Source organism: Budorcas taxicolor, chromosome X, assembly GCF_023091745.1.
Source record: "Budorcas taxicolor isolate Tak-1 chromosome X, Takin1.1, whole genome shotgun sequence".
In the NCBI taxonomy this organism is placed as follows: domain Eukaryota; kingdom Metazoa; phylum Chordata; class Mammalia; order Artiodactyla; family Bovidae; genus Budorcas; species Budorcas taxicolor.
In genome coordinates, this window is record NC_068935.1 from 10,385,376 (window position 1) to 10,413,361 (window position 27,986).

The 27,986-nt window shown below is 44.3% G+C and overlaps 1 protein-coding gene and 1 non-coding gene across 2 annotated transcripts in view; one reads left to right on the forward strand and one right to left on the reverse strand.

The window, feature by feature from the left end:
• The window catches only part of DRP2 (dystrophin related protein 2), a 42,354-nt gene extending 14,627 nt beyond the window's left edge, over nucleotides 1-27,727 (reverse strand). The window contains exons 1-10 of the mRNA XM_052663108.1: nucleotides 27,620-27,727; nucleotides 14,457-14,636; nucleotides 9,572-9,735; nucleotides 7,682-7,838; nucleotides 6,150-6,270; nucleotides 3,841-4,109; nucleotides 3,069-3,215; nucleotides 2,533-2,611; nucleotides 743-803; nucleotides 368-429 (exon numbers count right to left, since the gene is read on the reverse strand). Coding sequence (XP_052519068.1) covers nucleotides 368-429; nucleotides 743-803; nucleotides 2,533-2,611; nucleotides 3,069-3,215; nucleotides 3,841-4,109; nucleotides 6,150-6,270; nucleotides 7,682-7,838; nucleotides 9,572-9,735; nucleotides 14,457-14,573 — 1,177 coding nt within the window. The 5' untranslated portion in view covers nucleotides 14,574-14,636; nucleotides 27,620-27,727. The remainder of the gene's footprint in view (nucleotides 1-367; nucleotides 430-742; nucleotides 804-2,532; nucleotides 2,612-3,068; nucleotides 3,216-3,840; nucleotides 4,110-6,149; nucleotides 6,271-7,681; nucleotides 7,839-9,571; nucleotides 9,736-14,456; nucleotides 14,637-27,619) is intronic.
• On the forward strand, nucleotides 20,561-20,632 carry TRNAW-CCA (transfer RNA tryptophan (anticodon CCA)). Its single transcript has one exon. It is a non-coding gene; the product is annotated as a tRNA-Trp (tRNA).
• Nucleotides 27,728-27,986: the final 259 nt, after the last annotated feature.

Here is a 27,986-nt window from a genome sequence, read left to right on the forward strand (position 1 = left end):
AATATCCTGAAAGTCTATCCATGTTGTTACAAGTGGCAAGATTTCATCCATTTTTATGATTGTGTTCTACCACGTGTATGTGTGTGCGCATGCATGTGCGGGTGTATGTATGATCCAGCTATCCCCACTCCTGAGTATTTACTCAAAGAATATAAAAACACTAATTCAAAAAGATACATGTACTCCTATATTCATCACAGCACTATTTACAATAGCCAAGACATGAAAACAATCTGTCTATCAGCAGATGAATGAATAAAAAGGATATGGTATACATACATACAATGGAATATTATTCCCCTGTATTCTTATAGGACAAAGGCAACTGTATAGATCTCCACCCTGTACAGGAACCTTGAATTCTTACCTAGAGTTTGGTATAACTCGGTCATCTTGGGATGGTCCCAGCATGTGGTTTGAGCCTGGTGGCTATAAATAAAAGCATCAATAGCACCAGGGTCCATATCACCCCCCACCCCATAGACAAACATGCACACATCCGTCAGTGATAGGTTGGATACAAGGAGCAGCGGGATCTGAGGGTGAACCCTGAAGATCCCAAAGCACAAGGGTTCACCTTTACCTGGTAGAATATTGAGCTCTTGAGATGAGTAAGAAGAAAAACTGGATTGGATGGAGGAATCCCAACAGATAGGGGTGAAAGGGATAGGTAGAAAAAAAGACAGGAGAGAGAGAGGGTGGGCAGGTGATTGACCTGTTTCCGATTCAGATGGTCACTCACTTGATGTAGTAGGGAACTTTATTGGGTGAAATTGCTCTTTCCCAGGGAACCTGAACAGAGGCTGGTGAGGGAGAAGAGAAAGAGAAAGAAGCTGGCCACTAATGTTCTTCAGGCCCCTAATTACTCCCCTGTTCTATCCTCCCAAAGAAATAGCTAAGCCCAAAAGGGGATGCCTGAGTCTCATTGCAGGTCTTAACAGGACCTGAGCATGGGGCAAACACTTCTAATGAAGACACTTCGCTCCCTGATGTTAGGGTGAGGGATGGAGAAGAGGTTGTCACTGATACCGTCATGTGCCAGAGGCACAACAAGGGCATGAACAGGTGACCTTGGCCACCCTGACAATCTTCCCCCTGAGCAGGCTGTCATTTTGTCCATTCAGCTGCAAGCAGCTGCTGTGCAACTGTGGATATGAAGTGACCCTACTTTCTTCATGAGACTCAAAGCCCTTCCCCCAGAATGGCCAGCTTCTCAGTCCTATGAGACAATGGGGAACAGGACTGCCTACTCATCTATGGTAAGAAACTCTGGAAAATGATGCTTCTCTCAGTTCCATGTTTTTAACTTCCAGATGTTCCAGGAGAGGCTCAGTCATCTGGTCAATCTCTTCCTTGCAGTTTCCCTGAGTACAAGAGCTTTCTGCAGGTGTAGCTGCATGCCAGTCATTATAATGCAACAGTTTGAATTGCCATTAACATTTATTGAGTTCCTACTATGTGCCAGATACTCTACTGAATGCTCTGTGTGCATATCTAATTTTCATATCTAGTTACATTTCCACCATCTCCACTCTGATTGGGTCACCATCATTTAGATGATCACAATATGTACCCTAACAGGTCTCCCTCCTCCTATTCTTGGCCCCAACACTCTGTTGAAACAGAAGTTGGATCATGTCATCCCTCTGCTCAAACCCCTACCTGGGTTCTTCATTCTACTCAGAATAAAATCCTAGTTCTTACCATAGCCCTCCAGGCCCTCCATGCTTTGGCTTCCTGCTCGCATTCTGATCTCTCACTCTCTCTCCTCTTCACTCACTTCTATACTGGTCTCCTTGCTGTTTCTCAGGCATGCCCCTGCCTTACGGTCCTGGAAGTTATTGTTTCCTCTGCCCAGTCTGCTCTTCCCTCAGATATCTACATGGCTCATTCCCTCACCTCTTTGAGGTTTCTACTCACTTGCCATGATTTCAGTGACAACATTCGCAACCACCCTATTCAAAATTGCAATGCCTCCTCCATTATGTCCAGCACTCCCTAACCCATAACTTCCCTGCTTTACTTTTTCCTGGAACACTTGTCACCAATTGACATTTTACACACACACACTTATTTGTTTATGGTTTGGCTTCTTCTAGCAGAATGTAAGCTCTCCAAGTCCAAGAATTTCTGTTTTGTTCACTGATGTAGCCCCAGTGCCTAGAATGGTACCTGGCCCACAGCAGGCCATCAATACATATTTTTGGAACAATAAAGTCATTTAATTCCCATAACTCTATGAGCTAGGTATCATATTTCTCCCTCTTTTTAATATATGGGAAAATTGAAGTTCAGAAAGATTAAGCTATTTTTTTCAAGCCTGCATAGCTATGAAGTTGAGGAGCTCTGACTCAGATCCAGGTCTCTCTGACTCAAGAGCCTGTCCTTTTACCACTATCCTACACTGCTTTATTCTACTGCTTCTTAGATGCCAAGGTACACTGGGCTCCCACCAGGCCCCCAACAGACAACAGTAGACTCTTGGAAAGTGTCTGAGGTTCTACAAAGTGAAGTACAGCTTGTCTCACATACAGGAGAGGAAGTGTTGTGACCCAGGCCCAAAGTCCCGGTGAGCATCCTGAAGCTGCTTAAGCCTCTCGCCAACTGACACCTATGGAAAGAATATGCAGGAAGTCAGTGGCCTCATTCCAAATATCCAGGGTGGGATTTCCAGGTGCCTCCGGCCATCTTTGTGAATTCCCTCCAAGGCTGCCTCTTCTCCAGTTCCAGATCCTCCCACCATTCACCCAAATCTTAGTTCTCCCGTGTCACTCCCAGAGGTCAGAGAAGAGCATCTCTAACTCCAGGCCACAGTCACTCTTCATCTGCCCCTGTCTACTCTGAGTGCTCAAATGCAGACAGGCCCCTCTCAGATTATTTTAATTACTTCCTGCAGTTTAGAGGTTGAGAAGCTTGTTTCCTGGCCCCAAATTTTATACAACTTTTTCCCCACATAAATCCCATTTCAATGCCCCTTTACTTCCTGAAGGCCTGGAGAAATCCCCCCATCACCAAGCCTAGTTATACTGAATCTTTCTCCCATGGCTCACTTTAGGCTTCTCCTTTACCTGTAGCTGTTTCCACCGGATGTTGATTTGCTCCAAAGCCCGGGAGTTCTCCATTGACAAGTGCACATCAGAAATGGCCAATTGATGGGCCAGATCATTTACTAACTTCACTCCATCTTTCATGGGGGAGAATTCTTCCTTGAATAGCTATGGAACCAGGATCCAAGTCCCACAACAGGTAGATAAGAGGAACCATTAGTCATTCACACCAACTCCTTCCTCTTTACCCAGAGATTTTGTTTTAGTAGCACAGCTTCCATGCTTGCATATTAGGGCAACCAAACTAAGATGTGTGTGTATGAGGGGTGGGGGTGGGCATTGTCCTTACTTCCTTTTCTTCTCTCAGAAAACACCAGGGAAAGAGAAGACAGGAGGACAGAGGAGACCTCAGCTAAGTGTGTTATTCATTCAGTCATGTCTGACTCTTTGTGACCCCAAGGACTGCAACCCAACAGGCTCCTCTGTCCATGTGATTCTTCAGGCAAGGATACTGGAGTGGGTTGCCATGCCCTTCTCCAGGGGATCTTCCCAACCCAGGGATCAAACCCAGGTCTACTGCATTGCAGGGGGATTCTTTACTATCTGAGTCACCAGGGAATCCCTTCCCCAACCAGAGAAGCCCTCAGCTAAACCAGCCCCCAAACCCAGCAGAGAAACTGGGAGAGACTCTGTTAAAGTCCAGGGCAACAATGGAGCCTCAGCATCAGGAACACTGTCAGGGTCTGGATGGAGTATCTGATCTCTGGGTAGCCAGGAGAGAGGGCCTGCATACCTTAAGAGCCTGGATATGCTCGGGAAGTGAATCAATGAAGAGATCCCCGATGGGCTCCCAAGTGGCTCGGACTCCCTCAGCCTGGGTCAGAGATGCATTTATTTCCTCCATTGCCCCTTGGATCTCCAACAGCTGCTCCAGAGTGCGCTCAATGTGGCGGTGCTGGTCCACGCAGCGGGCTGTCAACTTCTCCCAGAGTTCACTGGCCACTGTTGCCTGCTTCCACACAAAGCGGCTAAGATTCTGGATCCGCTGTCTAGGAGAGGTATCTGCAAGGGCAGTCATGAAGTCAGGTCAGGCCAGCCAGGCAAGGGTATCCCACAGAAAGACAAAAACAGCCTTTTGTAAACAGGTGTGTGCTGTGTGTGTGTTTTCATACACATACAAATACATATTTTTTATGGCTGAGCTCCTTTTATAAATGTGGCTTTTTAAAAAATTAAAACTTTAATTTTGAGTTCATAGTAGATTCATATGCAATTGTGAGAAATAATAGAGATCTCATGTAACCTTTAGATAGCTTCCCCAAATAGTAACATCTTGTAAAAATTATAGTATAACAATCAGGATATTGACATTGACACGATCCAGAATTTTTTTTTTCCGAATTTCCCAATTTTGCTTTTACTCATTTGTGTATGCGTGTGTGTTTTGTTCTATGTGATTTTATCACATGTGTAGGCTCATGGATCCACCACCACACTCAAGAGACCACATGGGTGTTTTCCACCTATGGTATCATGAGGATTTCCTCATATTCTTAAGAAATGGGCAAGGTAAAGAGTGAGTAAAATATTTAACAGGCACAGTAAGGCCAATCATCCAGAGTTCTATTCACATGACCTTAGAATGTGATTTTGCATTAGTGTCTATTGTGTGTGTGTGCTAAGTTGCCTCAGTCATGTCCAACTCTTTGTGACCCCATGGACTGAAGCCTACCAGGCTCCTCTGTCCATGGGATTCTCCAGGCAAGAATATTGGAGTGGGTTGCCATTTCTTCCTCCAGGGGATCTTCCCAACCCAGGGATCGAACCCACATCTCTTACATCTCCTACATTGGCAGGTGAGTTCTTCACCACTAGCGCCATGTGGGAAGCCCAGTGTCTGTTGTGCAGTTCCTTCCAAAGAAGGGAGGCATTTTATGAAGGTCTAGCAGAGGAGAGGTTAGTATAACTTTCCCAGCCTTTCCACCTAGGCTCCTAAATTGTAATTTTCCTTCTCCTCCCTCAGACCTCCCCTCAAAAGTAGATTTAGAGCCCCCAAACTCCAGGCTACTTGGAATTGCCCTGCTCTCTTGAGCTTGTTCTATCTGAGGCCCATTGGGTGGTAAATTGAGTACTGGTTAGTACTCAGTAGGAGGGGCTCAAGGTAAACTGAGAGGGTCAACATCATCGACAAAGGGCTCCATTAATGAAGGGTCCTGTCAGGTCTCAGAGTGTCAAAGCTTCTTTCTGAAGAAGAGGGCTTGCTGGGCCATCACTTGGAGCTAAACACCATGGATCCCACCCTGATGCCTTATTTAAACTTAGACCTATGTGACCCACTCCATCAGAGAAAGAGAACCAAAAATCATCAGGGTCAGAATTAAAGAGCCACAATCAGTTTTCTTCTCAAGTACCATCACCTAATTTTTAAAGATTTTTTGAAAGGATTTTTATTTGCTAGTTGATTGGAGCAGTGTCACATGCCTCTCTATACTGGAATAAAGCAGTACGTTTTAAAAAAACACACTACTACTTTTATTTACTGAGTTTGTTTAATGCATTTGAGTCTTTTTTATTTCTTCTTCATGCCTTCTTAGATAGCCACACACGATGCTCCAGAGAACCACATACAGCTTTGGGCCAAACGCTCGTCTCCCCTGCTCCAGGATCTTCTCTTTGCTTTTCTTAGAGTATGAATCTTGTTCCTTCCCAATTTTGGGCTCCTAGGAATAAATTAGGCAATGGCAACCCACTCCAGGACTCTTGCCTGGAAAATCCCACGGACAGAGGAGCCTGGTAGGCTTCAGTCCATGGGGTCGCTAAGAGTTGGACATGACTGAGCGACTTCACTTTCACTTTCCACTTTCATGCATTGGAGAAGGAAATGGCAGCCCACTCTAGTGTTCTTGCCTGGAGAATCCCAGGGACGGGGGAGCCTGGTGGGAGCCAGAGTCGGATATGACTGAAGCGACTTAGCAGCAGCAGCAGCAGCAGGAATAAATTATCCTCCTAGGTAACAGCTGAGAAAATGAGTTTGGGATGGGCATAAAGGTGTTTAATGGTTCATAGCTGGAGAAGAAGATGAAAGAGAGGAAGACCACCCACCTTTGCTCTCAGAACGAGGCTCCTCTAATTCATCAAATGGGTGCTGGGATAGGAAGGCCTGAGCTGACTCCAGCACAGAGTAAATATAGGGGCCTCGAGACTTGACATCTTCCATAAAGGCCTGTGAAGTTTAGCAACATGGTCAATGGGGAAGGAAAGTCTTTCAATTGCTTTGAATTCCATCCTGCAATTGACAATCTTTCTTCTCCTCAGTGCAGTTTGATATCCTGTATCTTTGGGCTACTCAGACTAAAAGAGGAGCAGTCTTCTCTATAGGCAAAAGAATAACTTCGATACTGGAAGGTCTATTTACTCTGAAATGGGTCTGTCTATGCCACAAGGTACAGAGAAATATGGGGACTTGGGGCTAGGAATCTTGGTTCTCTGGAAGACTCAGAAAGTCCTCTGAAAGGGGCTTTAAGAAATCAAAACCAGGATGGGCTAGATTTATATGAAAAGTTTAATTAAATTTTTGTTGAAATATACGTGAGTACACAAATCAAAAGTGTACTTTTCATCACAGCTTGATGAATTTTCATAAAGTGATTCCATATCTGTAACCAGTGCTGAGATGAAGAAACAGAACTCCACCAGCATCCCAGAATGCCCTGTCATGACCTCTTTCAGTCACTCTCTCCTCCTCCCCTCCCCCAAGGTAGCAACTATCCTGACTTGTGCCGCCACTGATAAGTTTTGCCAATTTTTTAAACCTTATTATATACATGGAACCACACTGTATGTACTCTTTTTTGTATTTGACTCTTTTTTTCATTCAACATATTGTCTTTAAAATTCAGCCATACTGTGGCACACATTCATAGTTTATTTTCCTGCTGTATTGTATGCATCTTTTAAATTGTGCTATAATTGACCTATAACATTGTGTAAATTTAACAAGATGTACAGATTTGATTTAGCACAATATACTTATTTAATACATTTGTTTAATATGATTGCCTCTGTCACATCGCATCACATAGTGATCATTTCTTCCGGTGCATCTGTGTTCATTTTAAGAAACATTTGTTGTTATTTTCTGATTATAGAGTAAAGATATGTCACAGAAATCTTAGAAATTTCAGAAAAGGATGAAAAAAACAAAATTAAAAAGAACTAACTTCATCCTCTGGAGTTACCCATTGTGAAGATTTTGATAGAGTTCCTGCTTATGTGTGTATGCACACATACACATCTACACATCTGTATTGATTTTTATACAATTGAGATCTACCTATAAACAGTTTTGTATCTTGTGTTTTTTTCAGTGAATATTATTTTGTGTTCATTTCCCATGTCCTCGTTAAACATCAGGGAAGCATTTTAAGGGAGGCCAATATTGGATGTGATGTATAGAGGGGGGAGATTTGAGTTATTCTCTGGAGTGCCGTCCACAAACCAGTAGGACTGCATACAGCTTCCAGTGATTTTAAGCACCTAAGCAGAGACTGAGCATCCGTCTGTCAGGGCATTGCAGAAGACATCCCTTCCCAACCGAGAGACTACACACCACAGCCTCTGTAACTCTAACCTACCGCGTGTGTCTCCTTCTCCTGTTGCACCAGGACCACATCCCCTTGTAGGGGCAGCTGAGCTGACAATTCCTCATCCTTTTGGCTGAGCCAGTCAATTATCTCTTGGAGAGGGAGCTGAAGCTTTCCACTGTGGTCTGAGAAGGCCTCTAGCCGGGCACTGCACACAATGGTAAGACCAGTGATTTTCAGTCCTCTTGTTAAGTGGCAAAACATTTTTCCCCAGCAGATATGTAAGTGGAATCTTACTATATAAACAGATGAAAGAGGTGCTGCTCTGGTTGAAGTGGGAGAAAGCCCGGAACCCAGCCTCTGACCCACCCACAGAGCCTCCCAAGACACCTCCCCAGAGCACGGTACCAAAACATTTGGTGGACTTCAGTTCATTCAGCTGTGCACCCAGAATCAGGCTGCGAAGGGCAGTGAAGTAAACAAGGGCGTTAGTGGAGACAGCTGTTGTGTTGCCCTCTTGCCCTGGAGGAACTCAAGTCATGCCAAACTGTTCATCCTCAGAGGCTGCCTTCTGAGCAGGAGCAATGCAGTGGGTGGAAAGGGTGTGCCAGGTGGCTGAGTGTGGGCACGCATGTGTGTGAGGTTGCATACAAATACAAGCAGCCCAAGGGTCCCAAAGGATGAGGGCAACATAGACTAGAAGCTTGACATACAGAAGGAGGAAAACATGTGCAGAATAATCACCTCTGTCTGCCTTCCCCTCTCCCCACAAATGAGCCGTGAACTGAAGTCCAAGTGGTAGGAAGCCAGAGGCCAGTCCAGGCTGTGTGCAACCATTGAACCCATTCCCCTTAGATGACTGGTAACTGGTTATTCCGTCCCTACCTCTTCGGCCAAGGCTTTTACATAAATTTTTGCTTCTACTAATTCTCAGAGCAACCTTGAGAGGTAGCCACTGGTGTTGACCAGAGAAGTTACGTAATTTTCCCAAGGTCACACAGTAAAATCACTGGATTTGAACTCAGGGTTGTCTGATTTCAGAGCCTGCATTCCTTCAGCTTCTGTACACTCCTCATCTCCACCAGAACCCACCAGAAGCCAGGAGTTTGGTCTTTGATGATAGAGAGTAGAGAGGAAAAGTGTGTGTTTGGGGTGAGGTAGTGAGAGGGGAGTTATGGAGAAGGGTAGAGGAAAGAGGGACGACTGAGTTACTGATTTGCTCTTAGTTTAGGGAGGCATGGGTTGGGGATAAGCAGTGGATGGGAAGAGAGGGCTAACAACCACTACAATTATCCTGCAATTAAAATAAATACAAAATTTTAAAAGATGTGAAAAAGCAGATGAGAGCTACTAAGATAGAAGACAGTTATGAGAGGAAGGCAGGCAGTAATCAAATCCTCCATTTATACATCAGCGCTTTTAAGTGCAGAAAGCATTTTCATATCTCATTTGAGTCCTCATAACAACACTGGGAAATAGAACAAGCATTATTCCTTTACTCATTTTGTTGTTGTTGTTAAAAAAATCCAAACAAGTGGAAGCCAACTGTCAGGGATTACTGAAACCAATTTTCCAAGGTGACACAGCCTATTGAGGCTCGGGATGGGAGGGGAGTTTGGGGGAGAATGGATATATGTATATGTGTGGCTGAGTCCCTTCGCTATTCACTTGAAACTACCACAGCATTGTTAATTGGCTATAACCCAATACAAAATGTTTTTGGTGTTAAAAGATAAATAAAAATAAAGGAAAAAGACCGAGACTCAAATCCAAGTCTCCTGACTTCTGACCCAGGGTTCTTCCCCCAGCACCAGAGCATGAAAAGGAGGAAAAACAGGATAAAGCTGACAAGAAGGCTGAGAAGAGGGTGACGAGCAAGAGAAGCCCAACATCATCCCTACCAATGCCCCAAAGCCCCTGTTTCAACGCTCCAGGCCTTACCGGAGATTGTGAGACTTCTTTTTGATTTCATTCCAACACAGATTCATGGCTGGTGGTTCCAGGGTTCTGGCGGCACCAACAGACCCGTTGAATAGCTTTGGACTTAGGCTGGGTACCCCAGCACCATCATGAGGAGGCGCAGGGGTGGTGGCAGCAGCCCTAACCTGTACAGAAACACAGACACCTCTACAGTCCCGGGAGTGTGCCACACCCTGGTCTGTGCCAGGCCAAGCATGGGACAAGTGTGAATGGGGCGGGGAGAAGGGGTTGGCTCTAGGATGTGTTTGAGCGGTTGAGAGAAAGAAAGACTCTGTGGTTCTGGGGCAAGGTCCTCTCTTAGTGCTGCGCTGTGCTCAGTTATGTCCAGCTCTTTGTGACCCCATGGACTGTAGCCCCCACACACGGGCTTAACACATGTGTTAAGCACTTTGAGTTGTGCTTTTAATGGGAAGATTGGTTTCCCAACTTGGCGAGTCTTGTGTGGGAAAGATGTATGGTTTGGGGGGAAGGAGAGACTAGAGGAAGCTCAGCCACCAGCAGGGCCATTTTCCTTCCACAGAAGGGGAGCAGGTAGACAGGCATGCATGCAGGTGGGTTTCCCCAGGCTGAGATTTCCTCTCCACACTCCCCTGTCCTTCATTCCATTCTGCTTCTGCCTGAGCATGTCTTGAACTGCGAGGGAGACAGCTAACTCCTGAAGGGCTATTTGGCACACCTCCCATTCTTCCAAACCCCATAATACCCTACAGGGTGAGCAAGTGATGGGAGCCCCTTAGCTGTTGACTTTTGTCAGAGTTCTTTGGAGATCAGGACCCCAAATGCTACCTTAGCCCTTTCTCAACCCATTGAAGATGAGCAGTGCTCTTTAGGACTCTCCTGACTGTGGTGGGAAATATAAGTGGTGAAGAGGGAGAAGGGGGCACCAAGGCCCCCTTGGAAGTAGGACATCTACTACAGATGGCTCGCGCTCGCTCTCTCTCTCTCTCTCTCTCTCTCTCTCTGAATTTGTGGGACAGCCCTTCAGCTTTCTTTTCTAGAAGGCTGGGTAAACTCTGGAACACTGAACTATGAGCCTACGGCTTACCTTGAATGCCATGGTTGCCAGTGTTTGGGCAATTTGAACAGTTCTAACCTAACACAAGTACTTCCAGGATCTCATCTGGGCAGTAGTGCTGGCAGAATTTGTAATAGTAAGAGTGATAATCATAGGAGTCAGCAGTTAAACATAACCAACCTGTACTAAGAGAGGGCTTCTTTAGTACTAGTGCTAAAGAATCCGCCTCCCAGTGCAGGGGACAAAGGAGATGCAGGTTCGATCCCTGGGTTGGGAAGATCCCTTGAAGAAGGGTATGACAACCCACTCCAACATTCTTTCCTGGAGAATCCCCATGGACAGAGGAGCCTGGCGGGCTGTAGTCCACGGGTCGAAAAGAGTTGGACATGACTGAGTGACTCAGCACGCATGAATCTATAGATAAAGAATATTCAAGATTTTTTTTAAAAAAACTCCCACAGCTCATAGCCATACACAGAAGGAGAAGTGGGAGAACAGCCAAGCTCCAGGGCACAGCTCTAGAGTCAGTTGCTCTGCATTCCCATGAGTGGACCCTACCTGTGCCGCCTGGGGACCCGCTTGCAGGATTGGGAAGCCCCATGATGCTCCTCCGAATGAACCCAGACCCAGCGCTTGGTGAGCCGCAGGCAGAGTCCAGACAGGCTCTGAGCAGGCTCCCTAAGGGAGGGCGAGCAGAGCTGAGCCAGGCCAGGAGGCGGGATCTGTCACCCTGTTTGTTTACTGACCCCCCAGGAATCCAGAGGGGGCGGCTATGTCAGGATTGGGGACGGTGAATCACGGCTTTGTCCCTGGGGAATTCCGGCTCGCTCCCAACTGGGCCCGCCACACCGGGGCCAGGAGGGCCCTCCCAGGCTGGCAAGGATGGTGAGAGTGGGATTGGGCATTCCATGGTGCTGAGGAGGGGTGCGCAGAGGGGAGCTTCTGTTGGTTTATGTTCCCTTTGCCTGGAAGACACAAAGAACTCACTCTGCCTGTAGTTCCCTCTCCCCTAAGCTGAGGTGGAGGAAAAGATCAGATCACTTTGGTGACAAACCTTTGGTAAGCAGTTTCACCAAGGCCTGGCAGGACAATGAGCTTGAGGATCAGCCTTGTCCTTTAGCATGTAAGCGTCCTCAGAGACTGTGAGGGATGTATGCAAGGACAGAGCCGTGGGATGGTGGGCAAGACAAGACTGACCCAAGCCGGCAGTGAAAATGAGGGGGGATTCTGCCCTGCCTTTGGAAAAAGAGGACAGAGAGCCTTGTCCCCACTGACCTCCCCCTGCACTCTAAGGCCAGGGGGAAACATATGGTCTATGGGCATGCGCCCTGGACTTCCGCAGGGTGGGGGAGGGCGAGATGGAACCCAGGAGCTCGGTGCAGGGAGCCTCCTGTGCCCTGCCTCTGCTGTCCTGGGCTACTAGCCTGGAGGTGGCCACTCCTTTTCCAGAAGACTTGCCTGGGGAAAGGTTAACATTCCCAGGCTGACCCCTCCCCCCCCGCCCCAGCACTGAGGGAAAACACTTCGTTTCGACCAAAAAGGGTTCTGTTCCCATCCTCATTTATCTCCCACAGAGTCTTCTGTGGGGCTTTCCACAGTTCCACATTGTTTCCATGCTGAGGCCCACCTACAGGAATAGTTAGAGCAGCTGCCTGAGCCTTTCTTGGGGCCCAGGGTGGGGCCATGTAGGGTGGATGGCAGAATGGCAGGGGACGGCAGGCAAAGAGCAGGGAGTGGCTCTAGCTCCAGGTTGCAGCTTGGTTTATGCTTGGTCTCGAGCCATCCTCACAGAGTTCCCTGGGCTGGGAATGCCCTAGAGTTAGAAAGGGCCTCTTATGATCCGGCCACAACGAAATTGTCATGTTCTGACGGAAGTACCCATGATGAACAGGGCTCCACCCATGTTAGCCTTTCAGTCCCTCCAGCCTTCTTAGTTTCCCAAGTGTGAAAAGTGTGAAAGTGTTAATCACTGAGTTGTGTCCAACTCTTTTGTGACCCCATGGATTGTAGTCCACCAGGCTCCTCTGTCCATGGAATTCTCCAGGCAAGAATACTGAAGTAGGTTGTCATTTTCTTCTCCAGGGGATCTTCCTGACCCAGGGATCAAACCCTGGTCTCCTGCATTGAGGGCAGATTCTTTACCATCTGAGCCACCAGGGAAGCCCTAGCTTCCTAAATGCCACCCTCCAGTTTGGTTCCCTTAATAGACTCCCTCACCCTGTTCTCCCCTCGGAGTTACCCCTATGAATCACAGTCCCCTCTAGCAGAGCCAAGTTCTCAGGCAAATGATGACTGATCCTTGATTTCTTTCCCTATCAATAGCCTTCTACTTCTGTTTTTGTGATCAACATGTTTGGTCTGCCCACTCCCCATAGGACTTTCTCCTCACCTCTTGAAACTTTAAGACACAGTCAGAGCTGTAGAGAAAGAAGTGAAGGAACTCGACAGTAACTGAAGAGAGGGCTTGATCTCACCATTCTCTGTCACAAAATTAAGCCCTCATGTCCCACTGCCTAGGTAGTGAAGCTTGCAGGGAGTGGGCAACAAGCAGGAAAAGCCTTCTGGAAGGACCCACGGTTTTCAATCCCTCGACCGTCTGAAAGTCCCACTCTGGGGAAGGGGTAGATTTGCAGGGGGACTCTCAGCTGACACTGGCTTTGAAAACATTTCACAAGCAGCGACTTCTCTGTGGTTAGATGTGTCAAAACAGTTTGGAAGGCCTGGACCTTATGACTGTCTGGACCTTCATTGTCTCTCATTCTCTGCCCACATGGGCTCCCCAGCACCTCCATTCTCCATCCCTGCCACCTTGGTAGCTCTCTTCCTCCACCATATATATTCAGTGGCTGTTCACACCACCCATAGTGACTCAGCATCACAGCCCATCTGTGAGATCCTAAGAAACATAGTACTTTCACACACTCCCATAGTCTCTGAACCCCAAAGCATTATGTGTACTAAGTTGCTTCAGTCATGTCTGACTTTTTGCCACCCTACGGACTGTAGCCCACCAGGCTCCTCTGTCCATGGAATTCTCTAGGCAAGAATATTGGAGTGGGTAGCCATTTCCTTCTCCAGGCGATCTTCCCCACCCAGGGATGAATCTGAGTCTCTTGCGTCTCCTGCACTGGCAGGTGGGTTTTCTACTACTGAGCCACCTGGGAAGGTTAAGCATTATAGGGCAAGCCAAAATATGCTTAGACATCTCCTTTTTCTAATCAACTTTCCCTTGGACTTCCCTCATTGCCAGAAAAGTGGGTTGCCTTCTGGGATTACTGCCTCTCACACACCCTCTGCCCACCTGGCACCACAGGCTGGCACACTCAGCCTCACCACTCCAGTCATAGGGGAGGAGAGAGAGAGGACAGGCCAGTAGGAAGCTCAGGAGATCTTTAGTGGGGTTAACCCAGGAGCTGTGAGTAGGACCAGGGACTTGAGAGGAAGAGCCAATGGAGGGAGAGGAAATATTCTGCAGGTAGAGGATATGAGGAAACCACAGAGAAGTCAAGGCAATGGAAGGTCCTGCCTTGTCCTAGGCTATGCCCTGAAGGAGCATGCTCTTCTGGGACCTCCTCTGGAAGCTTAAATGAAACCAGCCACCTTAACCATTGTAGGCTCTTTGGCTTTTCCAGATCAACACACTTCCTTTGCCCCATAAAAGGCCTCATGAATGGCAGGGATGGGCCAGAGGAGGCCTCGTTGTGTGCAAGGGGTTTCATGTGTATGAAGACTACCCTTGAGCCTTAAGAAGCATGGATACCCACAAGAACACACACAGATCCTACGTCCACCCTCTCTCCATGGTTCTGTCTTTTGCCCTGAGCCTCTTACCTGAGGCTGGGGGCAGGTGCTTCGGAGGCTGCGGCTATGATGGAAGTTGTCAGCTGCCTGCCACTTATGACATCGTGGGAGGGTGTAAGGGCATCCCTGCATGACCATAGGTTGCATCAGAACCGAGGCTCATGGGGGTGGGTGGGGACAGGCAGTACATCAGCTGTTGAGCATAAGCACCTGGAAAAGTAACAAGGTCAGATTTAGAGTCAAAATATAAAAAAGGCTTGTAAATGCAGCACTTACCCAGGGGTGCCTTGACCAGTTATGTCAATAAGTATTCAGAGCTTACTGACCTATCCAATAGTTTTTCCCAGGCCATCAAGCACCATAAAAAAACTTGAGTTAATAATTGATCAAGGAAGTATCTATTGTTTCTCTATTGTGCTTTGTGCTAGAGACAAAAAGATGATATGGTGTCTGAGATCTCATTGCATGGGGATAAAGTGTGGGAGATGGGGGGGGGACAATTGTGTAAGCTGATTGTTGTTTAGTCATTAAGTTATGTCTGGCTCTTTTGTGACCCCATGGACTGCAGAGTGTCAGGATCCTCTGTCCATGGAATTCTACAGGCAAGAATACTAGAGTGGTTTACCATTTCCTTCTTCAGGGGATCTTCCTGACCCAGGGGTTGAATCTGTATCTCCTGCATTGGCCAGAAAATTGTTTACCACTGAGCCACCAGGGAAGCCCATGTAAGCTGATAATGATAATAAAATACTTATGCAGCAGATGCTGTAAATAAGGTTTCACCAGAAGGTTAGGGGAGCAAAGAATATGGAATAATTCAGTCTATCTGAGCATATGCAGAGATTTCAGCCAGATTGCATTTGAGATGAGTCTTGAGGGGTGAGTAGGTATTTGCCTATGCAGAGAAGGGGGAAAGGAAGAAGTGCATTCCTAGGAGAGGGAGCCAGCTGTGCAAAGGTGGATGTCACCCAAAAAAGCACAGCATGCTCAGAGAACAGTAAGTTCATTATGGCTGGAGTTTGGGAGATGAAAAGACATGGTGAGGAGTTCTCATACAGAGAGAACAGACATGGGGAAATCAAGCCATAAAGTGTTACTGCATTAATGGCAGAAGTATTTATGGGATGGAGTGAAGGGATGGATGAAGTGAGCCTTATCTGGTCATGTCAGGAAGGCTCCCTAGAGGAAATATTCTTGAGGTGAGTCATGAAAGAGAAATTGGATTGTCATTAGACAGAGAAGATAAAACAAAAAAGGAACATTCCAAAGAGCAGAAAATCAAATGTATGGCGCAGATCAGAGTACAGGTAGGTGCCTTGTTGGGGCGTATCAGATGAGGCTGTGGCCAGATTGGGTCATGGCTTGAATGATAAGCAGAGGATTCTAGGCTCTATCTTATAGACAATACGGAGGTACTGAAGATTTTCAGCAGGGGAGTGACACAACCAGATTTGCATTTTAGTGGGAGCCCTCTGTCTTCCTTGTGGAGAGAGTCTCCCAAAGGAAGAATCCATTAGAAGCTGTCAAAACAGGCAGGCAGTTGCAGGGAGGAGGGAGCAGAGAACACGGCATTGAGATACATTGAAGAGGTAAAACACAGTGGATTCGGTGATCACTTGGATATGAAGAGTGAGAGAGGTGAAGGAGTTAAAGGCTTATAATTTGGGAGCTGGATGAATAATGTTGCCAACAGCAGGAGGAGAAAACAGAAGAAGCAAATTTGGTGTGGTAGGGGAGTGAGGTCAGTGTTCTATAATAAGCTATTCTTGAGACATGTTCAGCTTTTGAAGTCAACAGCTAAGACAAGAGTGAAAAAGTTAAATGTACCAAACCAGTTGACAGTTTGGTGAATGTACACATATCTGATTAGGATGGGTGGCTAAGACAATGCTTGCAGGTGAAATAAGTGGTATCTTTTAGTGCTGGACAAAGATGTGCAAACTTTGATCCAATAGCAAGAAGTGAACATCTCTCTTTTTTTAAACTTTTTAATTTTTATTGGAGTATAGCTGATTAACAATATTGTGATAGTTTCAGATGGACAGTAGAGGGACTCAGCCACACATAGACATATATCCATTCTCTCCCAAACTCCCTTCCCATCCAGGCTGCCACATAACTTGGAGCAGAGTTTCCTGTGCTCCACAGTAGGTCCTTGTTGGTTATCCATTTTAAATATAGCAATGTATACATGTCCAAACTCCCAAACTATCCCTTCCCCCATCCTTTTCCCTGGCAACTGTAAGTTTGTTTTTGAAGTTTGTGAATGTGTTTCTGTTTTGTAAATAAGTTCATTTGTATTATGTCCTTTTAGATCCTACATATAAGGGATGATTCCTGATACTGCTGATTAAATAGCCACCATTTTTAGTTTCTACTTCAGTGGTTCCCAACATAAGGGCCCCTTCTTAAAGATAAAAAAAAAATCTCACTTCACCCACTCACACCTACAAAGGAGCTGTACTTTTAGTACTTACAGAGTGATAAAAACACTTATACATTTAAAGATCTGTGGACTCCTTGAACTAAGTTACTCTTCCCTCCTCCTCATGGGTCCATGGTCCAAAAACTGGGACTATTACAGATCACACAAATGCAAGAACTTACGGTCTGAAGGATGTTTTATTGTGATCAAAGTCCCTAGAGATCACACAGCTACATAATTCCTCATCCCTGAAGAGATTACCCCAAAGAATGATTGAAAAGATGGCTCCTCTCTGATCCAACACCAATATAAAAGAATTCATCACTAAGACTTCCCTGGTGGTCCAGTGGTTAAGAATCCATCTGCCAGTGCAGGGGACACGGGTTCGATCCCTGATCCAGGAAGATTCTGTGTGCCACGGAGCAACGAAGCCTGTGTGCCACAACTACTGAGACTGTGCTCTAGAGCCCACAGGCCACAATTACTGAGCCCCGGTGCTGCAACTACTGAAGTCTGAGCGCCCGAGAGCCCATGTTCCACAACAAGAGTAAGTTTGTGTGCTCACCCATATCTGACTCTTTGTGGCCCCATGGACTATAGCCCACCAGGCTCCTCTGCCCATGGAATTTTCCAGGCAAGAATACTGGAGTGAAGTGCCATTTCCTATTCCAGGGCATCTTCTAGACTCAGGGATTGAACTCGAGTTTCTAGCATTTCTTGCATTGGCAAGTGGATTCTTTACCACTAGCAACACCTGGGAAATCCACAAGAGGAGCTACCGCAATGAGAAGCCCAAGCACCTAAATTAGAGACTAGCCCCTTCTTGCCACAACAACTAGAGAAAGCCCACACTCAGCAATGAAGATCCAGTGCAGCCAAGAAACAATTAAATTAAAAAATTAATCACTCAGATAAAAAATGAAGTATTGCTATGGACATATTCTAAGTATGAAGGCTACAAAAATTTTGCTTTCAGACCTCTTTTTACATTAACATTTAAAATTTTTGCTGATTATATAAGCAATACCTGTTCTTTACAGAAAAATGGAAATTACAGAAAATCATAACTGAAAATAAAAATGACCTATACTACTACTATCCAGAGGTAGCCAGCCATTACTAACAGGTATGAATCCTTACAGTAGTTTTTCTGTGAAAAATATATACTTGCACTTTGGAAATAAAATTGTCATCATATTATTTATATATTAATTATATAGTTATAATTTATATCATGCTTTTTAAATTTGCCATTTATATCAGGATCAGTTTAAAATTTCATTAACTATTCCTCTAACATATGACTTTTAATGGTTGCAAAGGTTATAGAGTTCTGTGGCTGAGGCCATGGGCTTTGGCGTCAGATAGACCTAGGGTCAAACTCACTCTATTCAACCTATTAGCAGTGTGGCCTGGGAGCAATTAACCTCTCTGAGCTTCAGGGCCCTCATCTGTAAAATGGGGATGACTGCCCTTGTAGTCTTGTTCTAATGATTAAAAATTATTAATGTATTTAAATAACTTAGCACAGTGTCTGGCAATAGTACACTATTCAATAAATGTTAGCTTTAATCTGGCAATAGTACACTATTCAATAAATGTTAGCTTTAATCATTTTTGTATAATATTCCATGGAATGGATAAAGCATAATTTATTTTAACAGTAAAACATGTCACACTGCAGTTTGTAGCCTTGTGCATATTTGTGATTCTTAAGATAACTTTGTAGAAGGGAGAGTTTGGGAGACTTTCTGGATTAAAGGGCATGAACCAATTTCAGACTTGTATTAATAATGAAAGTGAAAGTCTCTCAGTTGTGTCCGACTCTTTGTGACCCATGGACTGTACAGTCCATGGAATTCTGCAGGCCAGAATACTGGAGTGGGTAGTTGTTCCCTTTTCCAGGGGATCTTTCCAACCCAGGGATCAAACCCAGGTCTCCCTCATTGCAGGCAGATTCTTTACCCACTGAGCTATCAGGGAAGCCCTGTATTAATAATGCATCCTTCTAAACTGCCCTAACAAAAATTAGATATCTTTATACCACCCTCAACAACCTATGAGAGAGCCTGTTTCCCAGCACACTTGCCAACAGTGAATATTCTTTTTTTTTTTTAATATCTTTGCCAATTTTGTAAGTGAAGATGGCATCTTGAGAATTACTTTGTATTTCCTTAGTTACTTGAACTGCTTAACTTTTTCCTTACATTTTTAGTGGCCAGTTGTATTTCTTTTTTCATAAACTTTTTTTCTCTTTTGAGGTTCACCTCTCTACAGATTAAATTCCTTCCTTCATATTCTTCCCTACTGACCTGATATAAGTTTGATGCTTCACAAAGTAACAAATCCAGGTATCAGGGAATTCAGGTTTTCTAATCCCAATGCCGGCAAAAAAGGAATAAACTCTTTCTTGTCCTGGCACGACTATCATCTGCTCTTTTCAGATGGTGCCATTGACTGTGACTTCAAGTCATTTCACCTCCTAGACCTTGATTTGCTAAAATGTTAATGGTTAACAGTTGCTACACATCAAAATGTTTGCTGTTTTAGTAGAACATACTTTTGTAGCCTGCTGTACTGTCTGTCTTTCTTGGTCCTCAAAGGACCCAACCAGAATTATGAGTCCATCTGACAGATGAAGAAGCTGAGACCCAAGTGAACCTGGACCTCCTGACTTCTGGCCAGTGCTCTTTATTCTACATAAAGATTCTTCTTTCTGCCTCTTTATTTATCTCCATTCTGTCCTAATTACCACCTGTACATATTGATTCTCTTCCTACTCCTCCTTTTAACTTGCTGAAGCTGTGAGGAATTGGAGATGAATCTGAATCGGTCCCCAAATGGCCAAGTGTAGAAAATAAGACATGTAAACAAAAAAAGTATCACTTAAGGGAGAAATGATTCATACCTTCTGCAGGACACAGACATCAAGTTATGAGAGGTCACAGAGCAGGAACTGTTCCTTTCAAATTGAAAGGATTTAGGATGTATTTATGGGAAGAGATGTTTTTGAGCTAAGGTGAGAGAGGAAGATTTGGATGTATAAAGTAGTATGGAGGATGCTTTTGGGGTAGAATTCATTCATCTGTGCTCTCCCCTAGGGATCCTGCTAGATACGCAACTGCGACTTTTTCCCACTAGGAATACTCTTTTCCTAATTCTCAAAACCACACACAGGCCCTTCCAGGAGGATTCAGCATGAGACATTGTTTAACTTGGGCAGAGATAAAAGCTTTAAAAACATGTGGGGGAATACCAGGATTTCAGCATGAAAGCAAGATTGTTGGCTAGTGGAGGACATGATTCATGCCCATTATTAATTTCTACTCCACACATTTTTAAACACAGAGCCAGACACAGAGCAGGTACTCAGTGAATGTCTCCTGACTTGATTTTTTAAAAGGGAAGTTTAGTTGGTTTACAATATTACATTAGTTTCAGGTATGCTGCTGCTACTGCTGAGTCGCTTCAGTCGTGTCTGACTCTGTGCGACCCTATAGATGGCAGCCCACCAGGCTCCGCTGTCCCTGGGATTCTCCAGACAAGAACACTGGAGTGGGTCGCCATTGCCTTCTCCAAGTTTCAGGTATACAACATAGTAATTTAGTATTTTTATCAATTATCCTCCATTTAAAGTTTTTATCAACTAATGGCTATGTTCTTTGTGCTGTACAATATATCCTTGTTGATTATTTTATGCATATGTGCTTCCCTGGTGGCTCAGAGGTTAAAGCGTCTGCCTCCAATGCGGGAGACCTGGGTTCGATCCCTGGGTAGGGAAGATCCCCTGGAGAAGGAAATGGCAACCCACTCCAGTATTCTTGCCTGGAGAATCCCATGGATGGAGGAACCTGATAGGCTACAGTCCACAGGGTCGCAAAGAGTCAGACACGACTGAGCGACTTCACCTTCATGCATAGACAAGTACTATGTGAAATCTAAAAAATAAAACAAACAAGTATATATAACAAAACTAAAACAGATTCCCCAGATTCACAGATATAGAAAATGCTAGTGGTTACCAGTGACGAAAGGGAATCAGGAAGAGACACAAATTGACTTGATGTATTGAATTGAACTCCAGTTAAGTGACTATACAGTCCCTCAATTTTGTAGGTACAAATTCCAGGGAACATGAAGAGAAAGGCTTTGGATATACACATTTCTTGTGTTTGTGTGAAATGATGTATACAGAACGTTAGCATTTGAAGCAGGGCTTGAAATGAAAAAAAAAAAAACAAAAAACCAACAAACTGCAAATGACCTAAATGTCCATTACTTGGGGATTTGTTAAATAAATAATGGTGTATGCATACAATAGAATTCTATATAGCTATTAAAACCAGAATTAAAAACTCTTTATGCTCCAATATAGAATGATCTCTTGAGGTAAAGTTTTAAGTAAAAAGAAAATAAGAAAAAAGCTGTTAATCTGTTTTAAAACAAAACATGTGCTTATATATACAATAAAATACCTTTGGAAATATACAAAAGAACCTGTTAACGTCGATTGCCTTTGGAGAAGGGAACCAAGTGGCTACTAAACAGAGATGGGAGAATTCCTTCCACTCTTTTGAGATTTTTTTCCCTTATTTTCTCTCTTTTTAAAACTGAGAAATATAACTTACAAAAAGTACATAAAATATATGTGTAAAATGTATTGAATTATTACAAAGCAAATCCCCATGTAATCACTGCTTGGGTTGAGAAATAGAATAATTATTTACATCCACAAAAGCCCTGTGTCACTGGGACTTCCCTGGTGGTGCTCTGGATAGGAGTCTGCCTGCCAATGTAGGGAACACAGGTTCAGTCCCTGGTCTGGGAAGATTTCATATGCCGCAGAGCAACTAAGCCTGCATGCCGCAACTACGGAGCTCGACTGCTGCAACTCCCAAAGCCCGCACGCCTAGAGCCTCTGCTCTGCAACAAGAGAAGCACTGCAGAAGGAAGCCTGTGCACCACAACCAGAGAGTGGCCCCCACTCACTGCAACTAGAGAAAGTCTGTGCAAAAGCAACAAGGACCCCACACAGCCAAAAATAAAAAGAAAGAAAGAAAATTAAAAACCCCTGTGTCACCACCAATAGGAGATATAGTTTTCACTGAATATCCTTTTGTATCTTTGGAATTTTGAAGTGTGTGAATACATTAGCTATTTAACAGCTACTTTCTCCCTTCTTTCCCACTCCTCACCAAAGTGCCATAGACATCGTCAACTGTTTTATGGAAAGGTTGATATAGCAGCTTTTCCATAGCCAAAAAGCAGTAACAGTTAAAATTTACTTTATTCTATATTTTGCATATATTAACTAATCAGTCTACATACAGGAAGTCATGGAATCCTCAGGACAATCTTATGAAGTAGTTACTACTGCTGTCTATATTGTGCAGATAAGAACATGGAGGCACACAGCAATAAGTAACTTGTTCAAAGTGATATTGTGACTATGAGGTAGGGAACTGGGATTTATATCCAGGCCAGTGTGTCCCAGAATACAAGTTCTTTACTGCTACACTCTTCTGCCTTTGTAAATTCTAGAACTCGGGCTCTGAGGCACTGTGGTCACCGGCACTTGGCAAGTAGAGAAAATTCGTGGCTCTGGGCCACCAGCTGGGAGCCCAAGGACTGACTCAGACATGCCACTACCCAGGCAAAGACACAAGCAATTAAGAATGGACAGGATGCAGTGGGTCTGGGGTATCACCCAGCTGGCAAATCTCGCAGACCATTTAAATGACCTTCCTAGGGCATCTGGAAAGTAAAAAGCTGGTCAACTCTCCCAGTCTGACCTCAGAGCTTCCCCAGTGCCTAAGAGCTAGGTAAATATTTTTTGAATGAATGAATAAACTCTTTCTACCTATAAACTGGGAAAGTTTAGGAACCTATCCTACAGAAATATCTGCAGAAGTAGATGAGGGTATCTGCTGCAGTTTTGGTTGCAATAGCAAGACTGCAATCAACTCGGATGTCCATCAACAAGGGACTAGTTCAGTGGACTGTGTCGGAGAGACGGCACAGCCTGACAGTGAAGGGTGTGGGCTCTGAGCCAGCACACTCGAGTTTCCATCCTGGCTTCTCGACCTATCAGCGCAGGTTTGGACAAGATCCCTGACTTCATATTTCAGTTCCTGCATCTGTGAAACAAGAATAACAAAAAGACGTACTTCATAGCCTTGTTGTAAGGACTTAATTCATAGTTACCATCTAGCAAGCACTCAAATCTTTTCTCTTATTGCAGTCACTCATGCCATGAAGTGACAGGGGCTTCGCTGATAGCTCAGGCAGTAAAGAATCTGCCTGCAGTGCAGGAGACCTGGGTTTGATTTCTGGGTCAGGAAGATCCCCTGGAGGAGGGCATGGCAACCCACTCCAGTATTCTTACCTAGAAAATCCCATGGACAGAGGAGCTTGGTAGGCTACAGTCCATGGGGTCAAAAGAGTCAGATATAACTTAGTGACTAAACCACCATGCCATGAAATATTACATAGCTGTTAAAAAAGAAGGAGGTAGGTCTGTACCCACTGATTTGAACAGATGCCAAAGATATGTGTTTTAGGTTTTAACACAGTTTCAGAGTGAATGTGTCTGGTATAACTTTAATTTTATAAAAAAAAAAAAAACTAAAACAAAAACACGAAAAATCTCTTCTTTCTGTGTATGCACAGAAAGAAAGTCTACAAGGATACACAAACTGTTCAGTGACATTTCTTCTGGAGAGTTATATTAAGGGGACTCTCATGTTGAGTTTATACACTTTGTGTGTTTGTGTGTATAAAGTTTTTTATAACAAGGATTTATTGTTCTTGGATGAAAATAAATAGGGAGGCTCAGGAAAGAACAAGACAGTGAAAAGAAGACCCTTTTTTGTGAGTACAGATTCCTCTCTCCAACCCAAGGTAGCACTGCATGATGGCCCCCCTCTCACAGCACTGCCTTTCTACCTGACAGCATGGCACTAGGATATGAGACACATTTCATCTGCACCAAACCTTATTATGTGTTCCTAAAATACTTCCTGCAATGCAGCCAAAACCCAAGTTTCTGCTTCAGATGCTCTCACCTAATGAATAAATCATGGGCCACAGATTGTCAAGCTGGTAGAGACCTTAGAGATTATCCAGGCCAACCCCCTCATTTACAAATGGAAACAATGAAATGTGTTTCTGAGAAGGTAGCTGTCAGAGAAGGTAGCTATCAAGCAATTTCGAGAAAGAAAATTTCTTTTCCATTGGAAAAAAGTCAGAGATGCATCCTTATGAGGACAATTTTACTATAAAAACCAATTAATAAACAAACTTATGGTTACCAACAGGGAAAGGGGGAAGGGATAAGTTAGGAACTTGGGATTAATATATACACACCTATATATAAAATAGGTGGCCAACAAGGACCTACTTATAGCACAAGGAACTATACTCAGTATCCTATAATAAGCTATAATGGAAAAGAATATGAATACATATGTATATGTGTGTATATAACTAAATCACTATGCTATACACCTGAAACTAAAACAAGATTGCCAATCAACTATACTCCAATTAAAAAAAGAAGAAAGAAAACCAAATGAAATAAAAGATATAGGAATTGGAAAGGAAAAAAGAAACAATTAATGCAATGTATCTGAAACCTTTACACACTGCTGATGGGAGTATAAATTATTAACCATTTTGGAGAACAAACTGACAGTATCTCCCAAAAGTGAAGATTCTCATATCCTGTGACAGGACAATTGCCTTCTAAATATATACCCAATAGCAATAGTCACAGAAGACTATATCCTCTGAAAAAAAAAAAAAAGAATATCTCCTCAGAAATGATCATAGTAGCCGTAATTGTGAGTCCCAAACTGGAAACAGCCTAAATGTCTATCAACTGCAGAATGGATAAATAAATCATATTTCTTAAATGGAATGCTATATAATAGTGAAACGTGAATGAACCAGAGCCACATGTCACAATGTGGATGAATTTCACAAATATAACATTGAATAGAAAAAAACAAAAACAAATTGAAGAAGGATACATACCACTGATATACATTTTTAAAACATAAAGCAGTGGCATATGGTGCTTAAAGACATATACATATGCAGTACAAATATAAATAAATGCATGAGAGGAACTTTGATCACAGAGGACAGACAGGGGATTTCAAGTCTATTGGTGATGTTTTTTTCTTAAGCTGCTGCTGCTAAGTCGCTTCAGTCGTGTCCGACTCTGTGCAACCCCATAGACAGCAGCCCACCAGACTCCCCCATCCCTGGGATTCTCCAGGCAAGAACACTGGAGAGGGTTGCCATTTCCTTCTCCAATGCATGAAAGTAAAAAGTGAAAGGGAAGTTACTCAGTCATGTCCAACTCTTCGAGACCCCATGGACCGCAGCCTACCAGGCTCCTCCATCCATGGGATTTTCCAGGCAAGAGTACTGGAGTGGGGTGTCATCACCTTCTCCCTTTTCTTAAGCTAGGTGGTGAATATCCTGATTTTCGTTATTCTTTACATCTCTTTGAATGCCCCCAAATTTTCTAGCACATTGTTTCAAAAAATGCAACAAATCACATGCTGAAAGGGAAATTCAGAATTTTCAGATACAACAAAATAACGAAAGAAATCTGTAAGGTACAAATGTCTCACTAAAAATGACAGGATCATTCCTTCAACCTGCTTCTTTTCCCAGGACTATTTTCACAGAACGGAAACTGCTGCCTGTGTGCTCAGTCGCTCAGTCGTGTCCGACTCTTTGTGACCCCATAGACTGCAGCCTGCCAGGCTCCTCTGTCCGTGGGATTTCCCAGGCAAGAATCCTGGAGTGGGTTTCCATGCCCTTCTTCAGGGGATCTTTCTGACCCAGGGATTGAACATGAGTCTCCTGCATTGCAGATGGATGCTTTACCACTGAGCCACCAGGGAAGCCCAGGGAACCTGCTAAAGGACAGAAATTGGGCATAAAGGACTGAGAATCAGGATATATGGGTTCCACTCTCTCAGATGCTCAAAAAGAACAATTTCATTAAACCTCTCAAATTTTCACCCTTCAAAATGTGGTGCTGGATTAGATTATTTTTACAAGTTTTTTTCCATGTATCAGTTTATTCCAGGATTTTTTTTTTTTGAGCAGCAATTCCTAACACTGTGTGTGCAAGATACAAAAATTTTTCCTTGGAGAAAAGAGGTCCCTGATCAAATCCATGTGGATTTCACTGGGTTGAACAGAATTAAACAGATTTCTGTACAGCAGTACTTCTCAGAGCCTTTAATACACTTACATACATGATGACTCTCCAAAAGGAGAATTCAGTTATGAAGCATTTTCAAAAAAAGAAAAAGATTGGACCATGGAATAAACCCCACCCCCCACCACAACTCCTTATGTTAAAACAGAATCTATTAACATTCTCTGCAAACAGTGTTCTGTGGAACATCGGTGGTTTGGTAAATGTCATCCTAGAAGGATTTATCTCACTTGCTCTTTCAGTCGCTGATGTGTGTGTAGAAGAATCTTTCCTAAGACAGGAATGTAGTTTCCTAGTTTAACTTCCAGAATGGGATTCCTGTGAATGTCCCTGACCAGTGTAGAATGCTGTCTTCTCAGGCTTCATTAGTGAGAGCCTATCCTCTCTGACTGTTCATGGGGCTCTCAAGGCAAGAATGCTGAAGTGATTTGCCATTCCATTCTTCCTTTGCAGGAGAAGAAGGGGATGACAGATGATGAGATGGTTGAATGGCATCACCCACTCAATGGACATGAGTTTGAGCAAACTCTGGAAGATAGTGAAGGACAGGGAAGCCTGGTGTGCTGCAGTCCATGGGGTCGCAGAGAATCAGACATGACTGAGCGACTGAACAACAAATCCTCTCTGACACTGTGGCAGATATCACATCAGAAACTTTTGTACATCTGTGGTTAGAAGTGCTTCCTGAATGGCCCCTCTGTGCCTGGCTCTTGGACCCTTGCTAACTTCGCTGCTTCGAGCCGTGCTCCCACTTGGGTGATGGTAGAGCTGAAGTGTGCTCAGACCCAGAGTTCAGGCTGAATGCCTGGGGGACAAGTCTCGTGGGAAGAGGAGCCCTGTCCAAGTGCCCTCATTGTACGGCACTGGTTTACAGGAGAACTGCAGAGTCGAGGCCAGCCCACCCAGGAAAAGAGGGGCTCTTTTCTTCTTTCAGGGATAGGACACTTATCACTTCCACTGGCAGCACTGCCTTTTGGGGGGAGGGTTCCTTGGAAGGTCCCAGGGTTTTCTGGAACCATCTCCTCATCCTAAGCCCAGAGAGGAAATCTCCTGAGGTTTGTGGCCCCCACTGGGCCTTTTAAAAGGTGTCAATGTATGGCAAAACCAATACAGTATTGTAAAGTAAAATAAAGTAAAAATAAAAATTAAAAAATAAATAAATAAAATAAAATAAAAATTGGATGGAAATATATAAAAAAATAAAAGAAAATAAAAGGTGATTTACCTGAGGGCCTTTAATCTAGAAACAAGGATTCCATTTGGAAAAGTCAGGCGCTAAGGTGGACGAGACAGAGAGGTTTTTTTTAAAAGGCTTTTTTTCTTTTGAACAATCAAAAAGAAAACATAAGAGAAAAGTATGTTTGTTTCCAAGCTGTGGGAGCTACCCTTCCTCTCTCTCTACCTCGCTCCACCCCAGCCTGACCCAGCCCCGGCTACCGCCTGGGACCCAATCCCTCTGAGGCCTGGCTCTTCCTACCAAAAAAGAGCAAGGTAAGTCTTAACCCACACAGTCTCAGGGCTACTTACCAGGCTGGGGCACAGGGCCTGAAGCCGGGGAAGGCTAAGGAGAACAGAAGGAACAGGGTGTTCGATTCCAGGAGAGGTGAGCCTGGTTTCAAAGCTCTCCAAGATCCACTCTCAAGAGTGGAGAGGTGCCTCCTGGTTACAAGGGGGTAGAAAAGACATCAAGGGGAGCAGCCAGGAGGAAAACTGCAAGAGGGGAAGCTGGACTGAGCCAGGAAGTAAATGCAGAGATTAGGATGTGCCTTCAACCCCAGCCTCCTAGGTCAGAGCCCAGTTTGCTCCAAGGAAGCGCTCCTGTGTCCTGTCTGCCGGCCAGACAATCATTTGTTCAGGGGACCTGCTCTGAGGTCCCATGTCTCCTCTGTCCTCC